Source organism: Salvelinus namaycush, chromosome 33 (genome assembly GCF_016432855.1).
Source record: "Salvelinus namaycush isolate Seneca chromosome 33, SaNama_1.0, whole genome shotgun sequence".
NCBI lineage: Eukaryota > Metazoa > Chordata > Actinopteri > Salmoniformes > Salmonidae > Salvelinus > Salvelinus namaycush.
In genome coordinates this window covers 718,382-740,594 of record NC_052339.1, presented here as the reverse complement: position 1 = coordinate 740,594, position 22,213 = coordinate 718,382, and the positions used below count along the sequence as shown (strand labels likewise).

At 42.4% G+C, this 22,213-nt stretch overlaps 1 protein-coding gene across 1 annotated transcript; it reads right to left on the bottom strand.

Moving 5' to 3' along the window:
* Nucleotides 1-158: 158 nt before the first annotated feature.
* LOC120028051 (serine/threonine-protein kinase PRP4 homolog) lies at nucleotides 159-21,665 on the bottom strand. The gene is made up of 15 exons (XM_038973199.1): nucleotides 21,595-21,665; nucleotides 15,038-16,255; nucleotides 14,609-14,767; nucleotides 14,123-14,284; nucleotides 13,939-14,020; nucleotides 13,489-13,696; nucleotides 9,795-9,862; nucleotides 9,494-9,587; nucleotides 9,075-9,222; nucleotides 8,583-8,720; nucleotides 8,195-8,348; nucleotides 6,449-6,563; nucleotides 1,437-1,588; nucleotides 1,203-1,289; nucleotides 159-903 (listed from the first exon to the last, which is right to left on the bottom strand). The coding sequence occupies exons 1-15, from the start codon at nucleotides 21,654-21,656 to the stop codon at nucleotides 700-702; spliced, it is 3,051 nt and encodes a 1,016-aa protein (XP_038829127.1). The 5' UTR covers nucleotides 21,657-21,665; the 3' UTR covers nucleotides 159-699.
* Between the last annotated feature and the right edge of the window lie 548 nt (nucleotides 21,666-22,213).

The following is a 22,213-nucleotide window of genomic DNA, read 5'->3' as shown; positions in this document are numbered from 1 at the left end:
ATTCCTTAAGCACAGGCCTGGGACCTGTGAAATGGGGCTTGTGCTGCCATAACATATGGGACATAAATGCTGCTACACACACAGAGCATTTACATTACACAGGCCTGCGCTACACATGTCTAGGGCACAACGAAAGAATGCACATTCAAAAGCATGCATCGTAGCAGAATGAGCAATGTTTGTAATCATAAAAAAGAAACTGCAGAAGATGTGCCATTATGTATCATCTTCTTGACCCAAATAGTACACGACCCAAATTTCTAGACTGACGAACACTCTGATTCTTCCAACAACGCAATAGACATATTTACAGGAATTATATTCTTTCAATGTCTGTCATTTCATTGCAAGTTAAAACATTTTTTTGAATGTCAATTTTCAATGACCTATTTACAATAAAACTAGATACCAGGTTATAGTACCCATCATAATCAAAATAGGGGGGAGGGAAAAATATACATCCATAACATTCTTAATGGGGAGTCTGGTCTTGTCTTTTTGGCTGCCATACTGCAGTATTCGACCTGACATCGCTGCTCTGGGTGGTGGTGGTATAGTAGCCTGGTCCCAGATCTGTTTTGTGCTGTTTTGCCAACTGTTGTTGTTGTCATGCAATTGACATCAGAATGACCATAATTGGCGAGACAGCACAAATGGATCTGGAAACAGGCTAGTGGTATAGTGTGAGCTGGTCTGAGGTCAGATTTTCTCCTGGATGAAGGGGTGCTGCAGGGCCTGGTTGATACTGATGCGTTTGGCCGGGTCCAGCATCAGCGTGCTATCGATCAGGTCTTTGAGGATCAGGACCTTCTTCCTCTGCTCCTCGGGCAGCCGCTGGCCCCCCACCATGTCACACAACAGGTCCTTGGTGGGGTTGATGGTGCTCATCACTGTCACCTTCTCCTGTGGACGGGACGGTGAGGTGTGGATGGAGGGAGGTGGAGGGGTGGAGGAGGGAGGTGGAGGGGTGGAATGGGGGGAGGTGGTGGAAGCAGAAGTGAGATTTTTTTATAAGACAGTGGAACCATTCAAAAACCATTAACCATCTGAATGAGCCTTCATGATTAGCCCCGTCAAACCTAGCAAGTTATTTATGCTTGAACCACAGACTGAAGATCGATAGAATCAGGGAAACCGCTTTGCCCTCTTTCTTAGATTGTTACCTGAAAAAGTAGCAGGTGAAAAGTAAAACATATACAAACCCTTTCAGTCACTTTGTCTACTTCAATGTAGAGGAAGTTGAGGTTCTGATCAAAGTGCTGGTCTTTGAACAGGCCTTTCCGGATCATCTGAGAAGAAAAGAAGACACATGACATCATCTGTACCTTACAGCACAGTGTACAATGCCCCAGGTTATGACTTCCTCTCAAAATCTAACTTTGAGAAAAAGGTTGAGGCTAGGAAACCAGCCAGGTCCAGTAATGTGGACAGTTTACCTTGTTGGGCATCTTGCCCTTGAGGTCCATGGCAAGTTTGATCATGTGGTTGTTGGAGGAGCCGGGGAACAGGATCTTGCCTGTGTAGAGTTCGTATAGGGTGCAGCCCACCGACCACATGTCTATGCTGTAGTCGTACGGCTTCCCAATGACTGTGATAGAGAGAGACATAATGAATGTGATCCAAGTATGTGAGACCATCATTCAGGGATGCAAACTGGTGAAAAGGTGAGAGAAAAAATCTGCGTAAACTGCAATTTTCAGAGTGGGGTTATCACAATACCAACATTTCACTAACGATGTGATACCAGGTCAAGTATCACGATACTAAGCGGAAGGGATGCACTATATATCGGTGAACATATCGGAATCGGCCGACATTAGCTAAAAATGGCAACATCGGTATTGGCCCGATTAACGCCAATGTTAAAAACCGATGTCAAAGCTACCGTGCAAACCTATATAACGTAGGTACATGACGTAATAACGGCACGTAAAATGTTGCGCTTCACGTGCAACACAGCATTTCTAACCTAGCCCACAATGTCTGCTGTGTGGATCGAGCAGTCAACAAATCGAGCAGTCATTTGAAAGAGTAAGACATTTTCAGCGATACAACTCAAAGGTGAAATCCATTAAAGCCAAAATAATGGAATTCATTGCCCTTGACAATCATCCGTTCTCTGTCGTGGGTGATGTTGGCTTTCGCCGACTGGTCGAGTACCGGTACACACTACCAAGTGCGCTATTTTCAGATGTTGCCCTACCGGAGTTACACAGTAATAGCGTCACGACATACATACTATGGGACGCTGTTTGGGTCTTTGCGTGTCAAAAAATATTCAGTAGCACTGTCAAAGCTGTACAAAAAAGTCTGCAAACAAGCAAACACCAGCCACAAACGATGTGTTTACAATACCATGTCGGTAATAAAGCATAATTTGTTCGACCGCAACTTCTGGGGTAGCTAGCTTTAGCTTGGTACCTAGCTAGCACCAATACAACCAGCCTGAAAACAATGACCAGTAGAAACTGTAGTCATTTTCATTATTCTTAGCAATGATTTAGGAATCCTTGTGAGTAAGTATTAGCTGGAATGCCACTTGTTCGCCTTTGAAATTGAACTTCAGTTCATGAAAATAAATAGCTAGCCAGCTACTTAACCCTGTTGCCCAAAGCTAACTTTATAAGCAGCCAGCTAGCTTCACCTGGCTAGTGAGGCTTGACAGGACTATATGTTGTGAAGCTAGCCACAATAAGAACTAGGTTCAATAGTGGAATTTGCGGATTGCCTTCAAAATAAAAGTATATCATTGACAGTGATGCAAATGAATACAAATATTTTGATGACTAACTGCAAAGTCCACTATTGTGGCTAGCTTCACATAGATTGGTCCGACCACCATTAATCAAATAAGAACTGTCTTTTAAATTAGGGTTATTTTAGATGATGACACCTAGCTGTATAGTTAGGCAGCTAACTATAGCTACTGAAACAGATTATGTCGTGTTATTTGACGTGTCAAACAGTCTTATTTGACGTGTATCTTTTTTGACACGCAAAGACTCAAAAGGCCTTCCATAGAAATCCTGGTTGAGAATGAAATGACAGAAAATGAACAACGAAACAGCTCAGCAAGTAAATGAAAGAAATAGGTTTTGATTATGTTTAACTGGTAATGGGGACATATGTAAATGCCAACAAAATAACTATTTGGTAAGTGTGGTGTGTGTGTAACCATTATTTAACTAGGCAAGTCAGTTAAGAACAAATTCGTATTTACAATTACGGCCCGGACGACGCTGGGCCAATTGTGCGCCGCCATATGGGACTCCCAATCATGGCTGGATGTGATATGGACGGGATTCGAACCAGGGACTGTAGTAATGCCTCTTGCACTGAGATGCAGTGCCTTAGACCGCTGCGTCCATGTGTGTGTGTTAACTATTTAACTGTACTAGAATGCTTAAAAGGCTGCTAAAATTTGAAATATCGGTTATCGGTAGCGTTTCTTTTGGCGAGGAAATTATCGGTATCGGCCAAAAATGTCATATCGGTGCATCACTACTAACTAGTATTGTGATACCACAGGGTTTGCTCTGCCACCCTGTTCCCGTGTTCTATATGTTCTGCACACAAACCCGTCCCTGATATTCACACCAATACAACACATTGAATTTAACGTCACACTTTTTAGTGTATAAAAACACTAAAAAGTGTTTCTGCTACTGCAGAAAATGGCTGATTTGCTCATATCCAAAGACCTACCTGTGATTGGGCAGGAGGAATGTAGAAAGGAGTATAAATGCATAATGATCTTAATTTTCATTGTGGCATTAAGGGAAAAACAGACTAGGCCTATTTGAAACCATCTTTACGCTACTCTTCAGACAACTCTATACACACACACACACACACACACACACACACACACACACACACACACACACGATTTTTGATGAAGCACTCATTCTGATAGGACATACTGTATATTATTTTTCAATTTGTAGTTGACGTTTAGGGATGCATTCTGTGCTCAGTAATGAATTTTGATATGAGAAACATACATTATTTACTGATCACACAGGGACAGGGCTGGCTATCGCAAGATTTGGTTGCCCCCCCATCATGTGTTGGGCTGGGGCACTAAGCGACCGCTTATGACTGGAACGGGCCCTGCACAGGGAGAAGAAGTCAAGAAGACCTGTTCACGCCTATTTTATAGCTCAATGGGTGATACAAACTTTTTGTCAGACAGATCTACACAATTCACGTGGATGATTTATCTCCATCTCTTCATTCAAAAACACAATCCATGGACACTTACTGACAGTATTTATATGTATATATTCTTATTCCATTCCTTTACTTAGATGTGTGTGTATTAGGTAGTTGTTGTGGAATTGTTAGATTACATGTTAGATATTGCTGCACTGTCGGAACTAGAAGCATTTCGCTGCACTCGCAATAACATCTGCTAATCATGTGTAACCAATAAAATTTGATTTGACAGTTGTGGCTGCTTCGCGTGATATATTGTTGTCTCTACTCTCTTGTCCTTTGTGCTGTTGTCTCTGCCCAATAATGTTTGTACTATGTTTTGTGCTGCTACCATGTTGTGCTACTACCATGCTGTGTTTTCATGTGTTTCTGCCATACTAAGTTGTTGTCTTAGGCCTCTCTTTATGTAGTGTTGTGGTGTCTCTCTTGCCGTGATGTGTGTTTTGTCCTATATATACACTGCTCAAAAAAATAAAGGGAACACTTAAACAACACAATGTAACTCCAAGTCAATCACACTTCTGTGAAATCAAACTGTCCACTTAGGAAGCAACACTGATTGACAATAAATTTCACATGCTGTTGTGCAAATGGAATAGACAAAAGGTGGAAATTATAGGCAATTAGCAAGACACCCCCAAAAAAGGAGTGATTCTGCAGGTGGTGACCACAGACCACTTCTCAGTTCCTATGCTTCCTGGCTGATGTTTTGGTCACTTTTGAATGCTGGCGGTGCTTTCACTCTAGTGGTAGCATGAGACGGAGTCTACAACCCACACAAGTGGCTCAGGTAGTGCAGTTCATCCAGGATGGCACATCAATGCGAGCTGTGGCAAAAAGGTTTGCTGTGTCTGTCAGCGTAGTGTCCAGAGCATGGAGGCGCTACCAGGAGACAGGCCAGTACATCAGGAGACTTGGAGGAGGCCGTAGGAGGGCAACAACCCAGCAGCAGGACCGCTACCTCCGCCTTTGTGCAAGGAGGTGCACTGCCAGAGCCCTGCAAAATGACCTCCAGCAGGCCACAAATGTGCATGTGTCAGCATATGGTCTCACAAGGGGTCTGAGGATCTCATCTCGGTACCTAATGGCAGTCAGGCTACCTCTGCCGAGCACATGGAGGGCTGTGCGGCCCCACAAAGAAATGCCACCCCACACCATGACTGACCCATCGCCAAACCGGTCATGCTGGAGGATGTTGCAGGCAGCAGAACGTTCTCCACGGCGTCTCCAGACTCTGTCACGTCTGTCACATGTGCTCATGTGCTCAGTGTGAACCTGCTTTCATCTGTGAAGAGCACAGGGCGCCAGTGGCGAATTTGCCAATCTTGGTGTTCTCTGGCAAATGCCAAACGTCCTGCACGGTGTTGGGCTGTAAGCACAACCCCCACCTGTGGACGTCGGGCCCTCATACCACCCTCATGGAGTCTGTTTCTGACCATTTGAGCAGACACATGCACATTTGTGGCCTGCTGGAGGTTATTTTGCAGGGCTCTGGCAGTGCACCTCCTTGCACAAAGGCGGAGGTAGCGGTCCTGCTGCTGGGTTGTTGCCCTCCTACGGCCTCCTCCACGTCTCCTGATGTACTGGCCTGTCTCCTGGTAGCGCCTCCATGCTCTGGACACTACGCTGACAGACACAGCAAACCTTTTTGCCACAGCTCGCATTGATGTGCCATCCTGGATGAACTGCACTACCTGAGGCACTTGTGTGGGTTGTAGACTCCGTCTCATGCTACCACTAGAGTGAGAGCACCGCCAGCATTCAAAAGTGACCAAAACATCAGCCAGGAAGCATAGGAACTGAGAAGTGGTCTGTGGTCATCACCTGCAGAATCACTCCTTTTTTGTGGGTGTCTTGCTAATTGCCTATAATTTCCACCTTTTGTCTATTCCATTTGCACAACAGCATGTGAAATTTATTGTCAATCAGTGTTGCTTCCTAAGTGGACAGTTTGATTTCACAGAAGTGTGATTGACTTGGAGTTACATTGTGTTGTTTAAGTGTTCCCTTTATTTTTTTGAGCAGTGTATATATTTTTTTATTACAACCCCCGTTCCAGAAGGCCTTTTGCCATCATTATAAATAAGAATTTGTTCTTAACTGACATGACTAGTTAAATAAAAGGTTAAATAAAAATATATATATTTTGAGATCAAAGCAGGTTTAAAGTGACGAGTTTACAACCCTGATAATTTAAGAAAAATCTTTATAGTCAACAAACATAACTTACTGATTTCGGGAGCTCTGTAGAATCTGCTGACGAGGTACGGCGTGATGTCGTTGTCCGCCACGTGGGATGCCGAGCCAAAATCGCAGAGTTTCAGGATGGTCTTCGACTCATTCACCTTGTGGGGAGAGACAGAGAAACAGACACTATCAAACCAGGGTTTTATTCATTATGGCAGTGTAGCAAAACGCAAAAAAATAAACTCTACAGAAATCGAAAAAAAACACAAGTGATTCTTATAGGACGAATCCAGGCAGTCCCTCCCTGTTTCAGTCCGCTTTCTTCCATTTGGTGCCTTATGAACACGAGCCAGCCTCAGTGCAGTGGTAACAGTCATGTGATGATATATATAAATGTAGGGGTGTGAACGTTTATAAACAAAATTGGGATCCGTAACTAAGAAAAATCCCTAACGGAATTTTTGTTTTTTACCCCCCAGAAAATGTTAATCACAGTGCAGCTGGCTAGCCTGCTCTTTCTCTTCGCTAATGATGCGAGTCTGTTGTGTGTAGAATATCCTAGCCTATTCATTGATGATAGGCCCTGCTTTACTGAATTTGCGAGACATTGCATGCCAAGAAATTGCAAAAAACAGCATTCCATTGCGAGATACAGCTTTTGATTGTCGATAGATAGGCCTAGTGCACGGTTCGGACTATGTCTGCCTGGTGGCCGACCTGCCTATACTGTGAAGCTCCCCTCTCTCTTCATCCCTCGCTATGAAACATGCGATTGTTTGTGTTCTTGGAAGTACAGCAATTAATAAGGCTCCTCCGTTCCAAAATGATTGAATCTTAGGAGTCGGTTCCTTGCAGAAGATGCATTTTCTTTAGACTAAATGTCTTGTTAAGTCACGGTATTTAACAAACTTTGAAGTACATTTTTAAGAGAGTGGTCTGCGTGCAGACAGGTCAAGATTATTATAATTGTTTTTATTTCACCTTTTTTTAACCAGGTAGGCTAGTTGAGAACAAGTTCTCATTTACAACTGTGACCTGGCCAAGATAAAGCAAAGCAGTTCGACACATACAACAACACAGAGTTACACATGGAATAAACAAACATACAGTAAATAATACAGTAGAAAAAGTATATATACAGTGTGTGCAAATGAGGTAGGATAAGGGAGGTAAGGCAATAAATAGGCCATGGTAGTGAAGTAATTATAATATAGCAATTAAACACTGGAATGGTAGATGTGCAGAAGATGAATGTGCAAGTAGAGATACTGGGGTGCAAAGGAGCAAAATAAATAAATAAATACAGTATGGGGATGAGGTAGTTGGATGGGCTATTTACAGATGGGCTATGTACAGGTGCAGTGATCTGTGAGCTGGGTCTTGTAACTTCTGGTCGCCTATTGATGGACATTAGTCCCGCTTCAGAAGCAGCATTCCTTTTTCAGATAAGTAAAATGCCCATTCAGTGGCGTTTTGAAACTATCTCCAGAGAAGGTTTCGTGTTGGCATTTAAAAAGCCGTAGTGTACCCTTACAGACAAACAAACATACCGTAACCAAGGAGCTTTCAAGGGTATATCTGACAGCGGAAGATATAACTTTATTGCCCGGTCCCTAGCGGTCATACATGCGTAATAGGACCATTATTCTGCATTGTGAATTAATGTGGAATTTTATGATTTTTTAAATATTTTTTTTTACTGAAAACCGTAAAAACATTGCAGTTTAAAAGTTAAGCAAAATGTTCCATTTGTCACATCCCTAATATAATGACAGTATGGGCCTCATACCAAGATGTTGTCGGGCTTGATGTCAGCGTGGAGGATGTTGCACCGTTTGAGGAGCTTGAGGGCCAGGAAGAGCTGCTGGGTGTAGGAGCGGACAGCCTTGATGTGGAGGCCCACATCCTTACCATACTTCTTCAACACCTCGCGCAAGTTCATACTGGGAACAGAAATGACACAGAAAGACACGAGTTACAGCCAGTGAAGCCGTGTGCTAGATGACAAACACGCTGCAGCGTATAATGCCACTAAGGACATATCTTGTGTCTGAAATTGCACCCTATTCCCTTTAAATTGCATTAATCTTGACCAGAAGTGCCCTATAATAGATCACAATTTAATACATAGCCATAGTGTGGTGACAGTGCAATAGTGGTAGTCTCCCAGCCAGTACCTGAGGGGCTCAAACACCAGACACAGGTGCTGCTTGTGGTAGAAGTGTCTGAAGAGGCGCAGGCAGTGGAACTTGTCGTCGGGGTCGGCGTCGTTGAGCCTCTTGAGGAACTCCAGCTCCTTCAGGCCAGTCTTCTGCCTGGAGACCCAAAACAAAATCAGCAAGGTAAGCATTGATTGTTTTTTATTTATTTGTATAAATAAATCAGATAAATTCCCCTTGTCCAAGGAAAACCCGGACACTTCACATAGATGTAGATGGAATACGTATGAGAGTGCACATTCAAATGTATGGGTGGTAAAGGCAATATGCTCCCATAACAATAAGTGAAACAGACCAGACAAACCCAAATGGCACCTTATTGCCTATATAGTGCACTACTTTTGACTAGAGAGCTATGGGCCCTGGTCAAGAGTGCTGGTCAAAAGTAGTAGACTATATAGGGAATGGGTTGCCATTTGAGTCCTGAGGCTTGCCTGCCTGAGGACCTACATGAGCTCGTTGTTGCGGATGATCTTGACAGCCACATCCTGTCCGGCGCGGGCCGTGTCCCTGCCCCTGATCACATTGCTAAACATTCCCTGGCCTGTGTAGCCATACACGTCGTAGCGCTTGTCCAGCGTCTCCCCGATGTTCACACCTAACATACAGGTGGCACAAAGAGGGAAGAGATGAGGGGCATGTTTATAAAGTGTTGGACATTTCTCAATGCGATATCCAGTTTCCAGGCCTAAAACAACACTATATTGAATGATCGTGAAATCAAAGGACCACACTGAATACAGTAAGACTACACGGACTGTTTCCAAACAGGGCTGATTTATATAGAAAAAAAGAAGCTCAGCACCCTTTAATTGATGAATTAGTGAATGACAGTAACATTTGTACAGCGTACAGTCAAGGGCACTTACGGTAGTAACCCTCTGCGTCGGTCCAGTTGTCCCGGAGGTTGGGGTTCTCTTTGAAGTCCTTCCCCCCCACACCTGCTGCTCTCATCCTGGCACTCTGTACAGAGATATATACGACCAATGGTTCAACCACAACATAACCAAACATTCAACCACACTCACATAATGAACTACTGCAACAGACAGATCATTCGGGAAGATAAGGACGAGCTTGCGTGTCTAGTCCAGAGTTGCACTCTAAAGATCAGAGACACAAACATGGTTTGAAATCAGTGGAGGGGAATGAGGCTCCTGTAAGACTTACATCAATGGCTGCTTCAAACATGTCGTCCGATTCTGTGAACATATCCGGGGCCGAGGGCTTTTTGGGTCCTAACGGAAAGAGGGAGGAGGAAACATATATATATTTTTTTACATTTGTGAGTTATTAGTAGAAACATGCTCTGACTGGCACACGTTTTGGCCATAAAATATCACCTGAAGGAATGCAAATGAATGACCATAGGGGACCCAAAGACAGACTTACAGACCGAAGACTAATTTACCACCCCTGCATTGGTCAATGTAAGTCGTATGTGTGAAGTCACTACTGCATTGTCAGCTTTCTCCCAAGCAGACAGATTCAAATTCAGATTAACTTTATTATCACACTAGGGGGAAATTAATTTGGTCATGTGCTTAAAAAGACAGTACATGAAAACAGAAACTACACAATAGAATCATTACGGCACAGTCAGCAATTTTCATGCTGCGGGCGGGAGCGGGCAAATATTTTTGTTGTCCACCAGATTATTTGGAAACGGTCGTCTGTCTGATTTATGCGTTATCCTACGGAATTGTATTAAAAGCACATATTTTTCCTCATTATTCAACTTCAGTAGCCTACCTCCCTAGTAGCGCGCCTAGTATGTGTGGTCTCATGGAAATAGAGTAGGGTGTCTATACGAGCGGAGAATCACGTGGCAGTTAACTTAAATATGATTAGACTGTAGTTTACTACAGTGTCCGCAAATAAATACTGATCATGGAAAGACGTGGAGGGTGCTCAACCAACGTGAGTCGAAGTGCAATCAAAAAATGGAATCATCATTGAAAAGAAAAAGGCACACATAGGTTAGGCTACTATGGTGAGCGAGTATTGCCTACCCATTTATTTGTCTCTGCCTGCAAATCGTCCTCCTAAAACGTAGGCTATATCCTATATGCAAAACGTAGCAAGTGTGGCTGTCATGATTCTCGCTGCTTCCAGTTCAGTAGCCATACCTGCGAGAATTGAATTAAGTCTGAATTAAGTATAGTAGGCTATAGGCTACGCATGGTCATAGAAACACGGGTCAGTTATCTTTCCAAGGAAATCTACTTCCTAAATATGATTAGGCTATAGTTCACTACATTGCCTGGAAATAAATATTGATCATCATATTTCTCAGTCTGAAAACGTCCCAGTCCTAAAAGTTTGGCTATAAAAATAGCTTGAAAGAAAGTCTGCTCTCTTCAAACTACATCTATCATATGACTGTTATACCCCAGTAATGCAGAAAGCCTAATATAAATGGGCCACGTGAGAATCTCAACGTATTTTTGCACATTTGATATTGCCCATTGGGCAGAAAATTGCTGGGACCATGGCTGGCAAGTGAGCTGTGTCACATACCCCCTAAAATAACATTGCGCGACAGCGGTTGGGAACAGTTATTTTTTATTTGTTGTATTTTTCTTATACCTTTCTTTATTTTCCACTAACTCTATAACCCCTCCCCTAATTGGACTAAACTAATAAACAACACTTAGGCTTCTACTTCCAGCTCAAACATACTATATACATTTTACAGACACAATCTATTTTACAATAGCTATATGTTGTTTGTTTTTACACCTATCCTTCCGCTGCCCTCAACCCCTCCCATTTATCTCTGAAGACCATCCAGTTTGATTTCTATTTGCAAAATATTATATACATATAAAAAATATATAAAATACAGTTGGAGTCGGAAGTTTACATACACTTAGGTTGGACTCATTAAAACTCGTTTTTCAACCACTTCACAAATTTCTTGTTTACAAACAATAGTTTTGGGAAGTCGGTTAGGACATCTACTTTGTGCATGACACAAGGAATTTTTCCAACAATTGTTTACAGATAGATTATTTCACTTATAATTCACTGTATCACAATTCCAGTAGGTCAGAAGTTTACATGCACGAAGTTGACTGTGCCATTAAACAGCTTGGAAAATTTCAGAAAATAATGTCATGGCTTTAGAAGCTTCTGATAGGCTAATTGACATCATTTGAGTCAATTGGAGGTGTACCTGTGGATGTATTTCAAGGGCTACCTTCAAACTCAGTGCCTCTTTGCATGACATCATGGGGAAATCAAAAGAAATCAGCCAAGACCTCAGAAAAACAATTGTAGACCTCCACAAGTCTGGTTCATCCTTGGGAGCAATTTCCAAACGCCTGAAGGTACGATGTTTATCTGTACAAACAATAGTATGCAAGTATAAACACACTGGGACCACGCAGCCGTCATACCGCTCAGGAAGGAGATGCATTCTGTCTCCTGGAGATGAACGTACTTTGGTGTGAAAAGTACAAATCAATCCCAGAACAACAGCAAAGGACCTTGTGAAGATGCTGGAGGAAACAGGTACTAAAGTATCTATATCCACAGTAAAACGAGTCCTATATCGACATAACCTGAAAGGCCGCTCAGCAAGGAAGAAGCCACTGCTCCAAAACTGCCATAAAAAAGCCAGACTACGGTTTGCAACTGCACATGGGGACAAAGATCATACTTTTTGGAGAAATGTCCTCTGGTCTGATGAAACAAAAATAGAACTGCTTGGCCATAATGACCATTGTTATCTTTGGAGGAAAAGGGGGTGATGCTTGCAAGCTGAAGAACACCATCCCAACCATGAAGCACGGGGGTGGCAGCATCATGTTGTGGGGGTGCTTTGCTGCAGGAGGGACTGGTGCACTCCACAAAATAGATTGCATCATAAGGCAGGAAAATTATGTGGATATATTGAAGCAACATCTCAAGACATCAGTCAGGAAGTTAAAGCTTGGTCGCAAATGGGGCTTCCAAATGGACAATGACCCAAGCATACTTCCAAAGTTGTGGCAAAATGGCTTAAAGACAACAAAGTCAAGGTATTGGAGTGGCCATCACAAAGCCCTGACCTCAATCCTATAGAGAATTTGTAGGCAGAACTGGAAAAGCGTGTGCGAGCAAGGAGGCCTACAAACAATTTAAAGGCAATGCTACCAAATACTAAATACTAAACTTCTGACCCACTGGGAATCTGAGGAAAGAAATAAAAGCTGAAATAAATCATTCTCTTAACTATTATTCTGACATTTCACATTCTAAAAATAAAGTGGTGATCCTAACTGTCCTAAAACAGGGATTTTTTACTAGGATTAAATGTAAGGAATTGTGAAAACTGAGTTTAAATGTAGTTGGCTCAGGTGTATGTAAACTTCCGACTTCAACTGTATATGCATTTTACGGACACAGTATATTTTACATTAGTTATCTTGTTATTAGTCCCACCCTTCAGCTCCAGTCAACCCCTCCCATCTGTCTCAACACCATCCATATTGGATTTCTATTTGCCATATATTTTTCAACTGTGCTGTGATGTTTCACAAAAGTTCTGAACCTTTCTATTCTCATAGTTTCTACAGATTGTAAATTAAAGATACAAATGTTTGCTAAAAGTATTATTATATTATTGATTGATTGACTATGACTTTTCAGATCACCCAGTAGCGCTATCTGCAGAGTTAGCTCCAAGTAAATGTTGCAATTGTACAGCCATCCCTGGACATGCGACCAAAAACAAGCAACATATGGACAGTATCAAAACAAATAATCTAATGATTCTGTCTCTTCACAGCAAAATCTGCAGAGCTGGGATGGTTGTATCAACCATATACTGTAGGAAATAGGGCGCATATATCTTCACCTTGCCTGACCCTCTACTCACCGTCCTTCTCGTGTGTGATGAGGCCTTGCTTGGCCTTGATGTTCTCCTCAAACGTGTCCAGGTTCTCCAGCTCGTACTCCTTCACATCGGCCGCCACGCGCTCCAGGATGTCGTCTGGTGAGGGCGAGCGGCTCCGCGTGCTGCTCTGGGGGCTACTGGGATCCGACGCCATAGACGTCATGCTGTCCTCGTTGCCGCCACGGTATTTCTGCGCAGGGAGAAAGGTGTCAGGCATAGAGAGGTCACAACAATGGAAATCCGGAAAAATAAGATATTGGTTTGGATGTGGGACAATTTCAGCGGTGTATCATGAAAAATCAAATCATGAAAATTTCCCATATCTGAGTAGAAAAAAATAGAGGATGTGTCTGTAAACAAACGAAACACTGGACTTGGGGATCCTTGAAACAGCTATGGACAGTCCAAAAGCAGAGTGAGAGAGGAACTGACCTGGACGATAGCTAGGCGCTGCTGGCGGCGCTGCTCTATGAGGGCCTCTTCATCCACCTCCTCACCGTCAAAGTCCTCGAACCTGAGCACAAAATAAACCCACTTACAAGAACACACAATCACCCAGAGAATTACCATATTGCCGAGTATAGCATTTGTGTGTGTGTGTTGTCCCTCTACTCACACTTCCTCTTCGGAGGACTCCTTGTCGGCCTTCATGCCCTCAGAGAGGCTGCCCTTGAATTTGTCCTCGTCCCGACCATGTCTCCTCCTCCTGTCCCGGTCCCGGGAGTTGGAGCGCCTGCCGTACTGTCTGAGACGGCCGTACCTGTCCCTCTCTGGTGACCTGCAGCGCACAGCAAAGGAAACACTTTGTGTTGTTCTGAATGGTTTGTTAAACACTTAACAAACCCGTAGACAACCTTGGCTTATGAGCCTCCTACTCTGACATCACTAAAGCTTTATCAATAGAGCCAGACAGAATCTGAAAGGGAATCAGTCGGAAAGGAACTAGCTATACGAGTCCAGTATCTAATAACAATACAGTATTACTACCATTATTTACAGGCATCATCTCAATACATTTCTGAAGGCTTGAGGAAGAACTCTTGCAGATTCCATTTTGCCCAGCTCATCCACACACACAAAGTTTCAGCTTGTCTCGTCTAACCTGCGTCTCAGTGGAGATCTACTCCGTCTCCGGAAGGGCGAGGGAGACCTTCTTCTGAAGGGAGAGCGGCTCATCCTGCGACCTTGTGGAGCACCTCTGGGGCTGGTCTCCCGTGACCTCGCTCTACCCCCTGGTCCTGCTTCTGGCCGTATTCGCTTCCTGTAGGAGAGAGAAAGCTTAGAAGATCAGTGGTGGTAGCACAGTAGCACATTCTTAATGCCCAATCCTAAAACCCAAAAGTAATAGTTGCCCTTGCCATGTACAGACCTCTACTGCTGTTCAGTATGGGACAAGAAACAGGCACTGCATAAACATTTCGTAATAATATAGGCTTAAATAAATGATGGCTCATTTAAAAATAAAAAAAACATTGGGACTCAAAGTTGGAGAAATAGGGGGTGGACTGCAGGTTATTCCATAGTAACGGACCTTAGTGGTGAGGAGCCCTGTCTGTCAGCATCCCTCCTCCTGGCGTCTATGGAGCGACTGCTGCCTCTCCTGGCTGGGGACCTGGCTGCTCTGGAAGGAGAGCCCTGTTTGGAGGTGGAGGCTGAAGCTGATGCCCGTTGGGAGTCTCTGGTGGAGCGTGGGGAGGTGCTGCGTCTCCTCTGGGGGCTGCTGAGCTCCCTTCCTCCTCGCCTTTGGGGAGAGCGATTCTCTTTCCCTGACGAGGTGTCCTTAAACGGGGACTTGGTCGGCCTCTTGTCCGGCTCTTTCTCTGCCTCCGATCGTCCTGGGCGCTCCCGTGATCTGGACCTCGGGCTGCTGTGCACCGCGTTTGGTCTGTCATCGGTCTGGGGCGAGGAGCGTTTGTCCAAGCGGCCGCCCCTCTGCTCTGATCTCCTGCTGGAGGGGGAAGGAGACTTCTTGCTTCTCTCTTTGGACCTGCTCTGGGAGCGTTTCCTCTCTTTTGATTTGCTGCGGCCACGTTCTTTGGCGGTGGTGTTTTTGGTGCCTTTGGTCGTTTTGTCTGACTTGGACTCCTTGCCGGTCCTCTCCCTGGACTTGCTCCGACTGTGGCGCTTGGAGCTGGACTTGCCTGCTTCTGTGGTGTCCCGTCTGGATTTACCACTCCTACCCCTGGGGGAGGGGGGCTTTGCCATGCTGTCCCTCTGGTGCTGCTCCCCATTCCGGACCCCCCCATCTCCATCTCCCTCCTCAGAGCCAGAGTTATAACCCTGTAGGATGAGGCCCATGCCTGACTGCACTTTGCCCCCCTCCATCATCTGGCTGTCTAGCTCTGCTTTGATCATGGCCCTCTGTTTCTCCAACTCCTCCAATAAAGCCTTGTCGTCAGATACAGGGGATATGTCCGTTTTTCTGTGGCTAGAGGAGCTGTTGATGCCAGGGGCGGATGGAGAGGAGCCATCTTTACGTTTGTGTTTCTTGTGTTTGTGTCTATGTTTGCGCTTGCGGTCCTTGTCCTCTTCGGAGGCGTGTTTGTGTTTTTTGTGCTTGCTGCGGTGTTTGTGTTTCTTTTTCTTGTGTTTGCTGCCACTGCTGTAATGTTTGGACCCCTCTGCTGTCTTTTCTCCATTCATTTCAGCTTCCCCCTCTCTGACCTCTTTATCGTCCTCTTCTTCTTCAGAATTTTCAACACTCTCCTCCTCACTCCCACTCTTCTCATTGCTCTCCAAATCTTCTTTCCTGTGGAGATAAAAAGAGATTGGTCAAATATATAATTTAAACCAATAACTTTTTTGTAACTTGGTTAGCTACAACATTCATCGACCAAAACATTACTATCCTTGCTTCCTGACTTTACCGCCATAGCTGACGTTACTTAGCCTACTGCTAGCTGGGTGATTCTCATAAAACCAGTTTTAAACATATCTGTAGAAAATTTAGTTACAAAACTATGATGCATATGCAAAAATCCACTATCATTCTGAAGACTAAGATGTCAACTTTTTTGCCAAAGTGTCTTATTTTAAATAAATTAATATGCACATTTTTCACCCAAAACTCTCATTACTGAAATGCTTTCGGATTAAATTCACAGAAATGTTTTATAAAATGTTACTTTCGAAAAACCTAACTCACTTGAATAAAACACTAAATATGTTGACGAATTTTGTCCATAAATCCTAAAAATGGTATACTCGTTGAGGTTTACATTAAACTATAATATTTATTACGTAAAAACACTGACTGTGGACATGTCTCAATACCGCACCCCTCTTGTTGGTGGATAATTTTTGTTGCTTTTTTAAAGCCAATTTCCTACAATTCTACACATTTTCTACACATGTCTTGTGTGTGTGTTCATGTGATATTTGAGGAACTCAATTACAACGAAATGGTCTTGTTGATCTGTACATTTATGAAATGTTATAAATAGGTCTGTAATGACTGACATGACAAGAGGAAAACTGATGATGCACTACCCAATTTAAAACTTGCACCTTGTGCATTCTATTATTACAACTTTCAGGAGTAAGTTGAAATTTTGTTAAAGGTCATGAACAGTAAAAATCACGTTTTTCATGAAATTGGATATTTGGATGAAACCAGAATAAAGTCCCATAGGGCGGCACACAATTGGTCCAGTGTCGTCCGGGATAGGGGAGGGTTTGGCCGGGGTAGGCCGTCATTGTCAATAAGAATTTGTTATTAACTGACTCGCCTAGTTAAATAAAGGATTTAAAAAAAAGTATAATTACCAAAGTATGAAAAATGACTGTTGCTTCTACATTGATGAAGTTTGATCATAAAGTTACTGGTCCTCTCCCCCATGTCAAACACTTGGATTCAGGAGGCAGGATTATTAAGGGGATAGGGTGACATCACCCCAACTCTCATTTTAATACATAAATGGTAACGTGAATTCTTACCGAATTTAAATAAGTACAGCCTTGTAACCAACATCGGAGAAGGCGTGTTTGCGGAGGGGCGTGGTTTATATAGATTGATACTGTAGCTACTCTACTGGTGCCAACATTTGACTGTAGGGTGTCGGCAAATATAATGAATCATAAATGAATATGACAAATCTAGGGTGCCACCAACCTCCTGTGTTATGTCTCCCCTTTCATCTGTGTCTGGTGTTAGACAGTTACTGGCTAGCTAGGTCTTCAGCCAGCATGGAATAAAAAGGGGGGGACGGGTAGTTCAAAACTCTGACGCAGTTGTCATGTGCTGCTGTGAACCGCATCACAAGAGACATGCCAAACAGGAGATGTAAACATTTTTGGGACGTAATTGATGCAATTGTTTGAGTTGCTTTGTGTATCACCAAATTAGCTTGAGATGATTTTACTGCAAACTGCTCACTAGATCCTTGTTTCTTGACATAGGCATTTCAAAGAGCTGTCAGTCAAGGCAACCTCATTAATATAAGCTTCCCGCCCACTCAGTCTTTTCAAACTTCCTGGTAGTTAGCCATGAGGAAACAGTACTTTCCCACATTTTTTGGGGCATTTCTATCCCCCAAAATATTATCCCCACAGGTGCACCCCAGTTTCTGAACCACTAATCTAGAAGGGTAGTCCTTAGATGAGCACAGGTTGTTAATTTATTCGCTTATATGCCTTCAAAATGAGATTCTTATTCTCAAACACCCCCTTTAACCCACTTGGACTTCTCATTACCAGCACGGCTAAAAAGCTCAAATTGTGAAAAAATCGGAACCATTACCTTACCAACACGGAGGCGTGAATGGGCTTTAGTGATGTGGGCAATTGTTTTCTGACTCATAATGGCTGTCTCCTATTATTTACATATTGAGTTAAGGTACTCATTACCGAAACACACATTTCATTACAACATTATTTTTAGGTCAGTTTAGGTAATAAGAACCTTAATTTCAGTAATGATAATAATTTAAGTCTCATTTATAGTAAATGGGTGAGCTGTACTGGAAACTTTATCTATTTACTAGGTCCATTCCTTAAAACCTTGATTTTTTGTAAAAACAACATTTATTTGATTACGTAAAAGAAATATGGGGTCTATAAACCCCATTTAACTTACTTTAAGCCACAATCGGCAGTTCGTGTTTCTGCAAAGAGCAACCCAAACACTTAGAGTAGGATATTCACCATTTTTACATCTGTACTTGTTTTCACACTTACCTACAGTGGCAAGAAAAAGTATGTGAACCCTTTGGAATTATCTGGATTTCTGCATAAATTGGTCATAAAATTTGATCTGATCTTCATCCAAGTCACAACAGACAAACACAGTCTGCTTAAACTAATAACACACAAATTATTGTACTTTTCATGTCTATATTGAATACATAATTTAAACATTCACAGTGTAGGTTGGAAAAAGTATGTGAACCCCTAGGCTAATGACTTCTCCAAAAGCAAATTGGAGTCAGGAGTCAGCTAACCTGGAGTACAATCATTGAGACGAGATTGGAGATGTTGGTTAGAACTGCCCTGCCCTATAAAAAAACTCACAAAATGTGAGTTTACTATTCACAAGAAGCATTGCCTGATGTGAACCATACCTCAAACAAAAGAGATCTCAGAAGACCCAAGATTAAGAATTGTTGACTTGCATAACGCTAGAAAGGGTTACAAAAGTATCTCTAAAAGCCTTGATGTTTATCAGTCCATGGTAGGACAAATTGTCTATAAATGGAGAAAGTTCAGCACTGCTGCTACTCTCTCTAGGAGTGGCCGTCCGGCAAAGATGACTGCAAGAGCACAGCGCAGAATGCTTAATGGGGTTAAACTACAGTTGAGTTGTTTGGAAGGGACACACAACACTATGGGTGGAGAAAAAAACACACAGCACACCAACATCAAAACCTCATCCCAACTGTAAAGTATGGTGAAGGGAGCATCATGGTTTGGAGCTGCTTTGCTGCCTCAGGGCCTGAACAGCATGCTATCATCAACAAAAAAATGAATTCCCAAGTTTATCAAGACAATTTGCAGGAGAATGTAACTGTAACCGCCAACTGAAGCTCAAAAGAAGTTGGGTGATGCAACAGGACAATGACCCAAAACACAGAAGTAAATCAACAACAAAATGGCTTCAACAGAAGAAAATACACCTTCTGGAGTGGCCCAATCAAAGTCCTGACAGAGATGCTGTGGCATGACCTCAAGAGAGCGGTTCACACCAGACATCCCAAGGACATTACTGAACTGAAACAGTTTTTTAAAGAGGAATGGTCCAAAATTCCTCCTGACCATTGTGCAGGTCTGATCCGCAACAACTACAGAAAACGTTTGGTTGAAGTTATTGCTGCCAAAGTAGGGTCAACCAGTTATTAAAACCAAGGGTTCACATACTTTTCCCACCCTGCACTGTGAATGTTAACACGGTGTGTTCAATAAAGACATGACAACGTATAATTGTTGGTGTGTTATTAGTTTAAGCAGACTGTGTTTGTCTATTGCCGTGACTTAGATGAAGACCAGATCAAGTTTTATGACCAATTTATGCAGAAGTCCAGGTAATTCTAAAGGGTTCACATACTTTTTCTTGCCACTGTATACTGTTGTTTAAAGGTAGACTCAGCAAAATTACATTGCCACGAGCCGCACCGCAGATATTGAGATGAGCGAGACGCAAGACTTAGCTCTAAAACAGTCAAACACAGTATCTGTGCATGGGTTCACTTCACGCTATTCACAGCATGGTAATCAGGGCACCAAAACAGAGGGGTTTGCGCATCAACGCTCTTAGTTGTGGCGGAAATTGACCCCCTATGCAGTTACGTCATATCGCTGAGTCTACCTTTAATATCCCAAGACAGTTTTTGGTCCATATCTCATGGATTTAGATACTTTATAGGCATATTGTGTTATGCCGTTTGCCCCTAACATCCCATTCAATCCAGAAATACATCTAAAATGCTTTACAACCACATATGTCCAAATACAGCAATACTACCTGTAAAGACCTTAGATTATTTTTTTTACTTTTGAAAACACATGCATGTAATTACAGTAATTATACTGTAATGAAGGGGTATTTTAGTAAATTGCATTAATAGTGATTTTAGTATTATGCAAATCATTTGGGATTAACAAATTACTGAATCTCAGAGAGATCAGAACAGTTTTTCAGTGGCAAACTATGCAACACTCATTACCGAAACATGCAGTCTCCGAAACCTGCTCATCATTACCATAATGCACTTTTTTTGTTGTTGAAATATTAGGAAAAATAAAACTTTGGCTAAATCTAGTTTTACTTTTTCTTTATCTAAATATGTGTACATAAAAATAAACCTGTATACACAAGTGATGACAAAATGTTCAAATCGCTATGTTATGGTAATGAGATATTACAAAATACATAAAAATAATTTTATTTTCAGTGCTGTTTAACTCGGGCATTTTCATTGCAGGATCAATGTAAAAAAAAAAAAAAAATAGAAATGGATTTGTTTTACTTTTTTGGACTGAAACCTGTAAGTGTAACGTTACAGTAATGAGCATTTTTGGCATTGGTAACGTTAGTTGTGGAAATTGAGGTAAAATGCATAACTGTAAAAAAAAAAAAAATCATAAGAATAATTATGAAATAGATAAGTACAGATCCTAATTTCAGTGATCCAATATAACATTTCGTGAAAATTTTAAATTGTTTGGTCAAATGTCAAGTTTTGTGAGAATTACCCAGCTAACGTGTTAGCTTGCTCGCAAACACTGGCTAGCTTGCTACGTTAACTTCTTACTGATGCAATAGGTATTGTTAGCTAGATAGCTAGCGAGCAAAATAGCTAGAATATAAAGTCACATGTTATGGCACTAGGGTTTGAATGGTTTATGGTATAGTTTATCTGTGGTTTATCTATAGAAAACACGTAAACATGTCAGCAAACACGTTCGACCACTCGGTGCTAGCTAAGTCGAGATTGCAGGCTAGCTCTATATAGTTAGCCAGCTAGCTAGCCTAGTAGTTTTAATGCTTAAGGAAACAGATACAACGACCACAACGTCGACTTGCCAAATTCACTGAGCCGGATAAACGTACTACAAATAAATTGCATGACTGTGTAATCTTCTAAAATGTCTTACACGTGTTCGTTCCCATTATTATTCATTCTTGTAGACTCGATTTCCATCTCTACGTCGGCCATTTTCCTCAGCCGGGGAAGGCGGGGGTCCTTCCTTCAAAGTATTGTACACTGTACACACAACTGCAATAAAATGTATATCTGCCCTCTACAGCACCGGCGACGTACTGTGTTGACTGAAAATGCAAACGTTCTACTTTTGTTCACCAGGGGACAGTGATGTATCATAGTATGCTGACAGTGACAAGGAGAAGGAGGTACATTCTCTACTAGTCTTAGCCTTTGATTTTACCCAAGTGTTGGTCTATTCCCAGCTATAGTTTTTCATAGTTTAAAAGCAGAAACCTAAGACCAGGGTATTCTCTCAGGTGTTCCCACCACTGGGATTTGTCACTCACAATCCATCTCTGATCTAATAATATCAGCCCAACACAATTGACACAATGTTATTACATCCGACTGCTACCATCTGAGAGGTCAAAGAGCAGAGCAAGGTGATCATAATCAAGCATTTATGTACCACTTCACAGTTAGTGCTTGACTTGGACTAAAATAGGTGGCGGTACTCAGAGTTATAACCCTGTAGGATGTTATTTTTAGCTAATAGTTTTATATTTAGC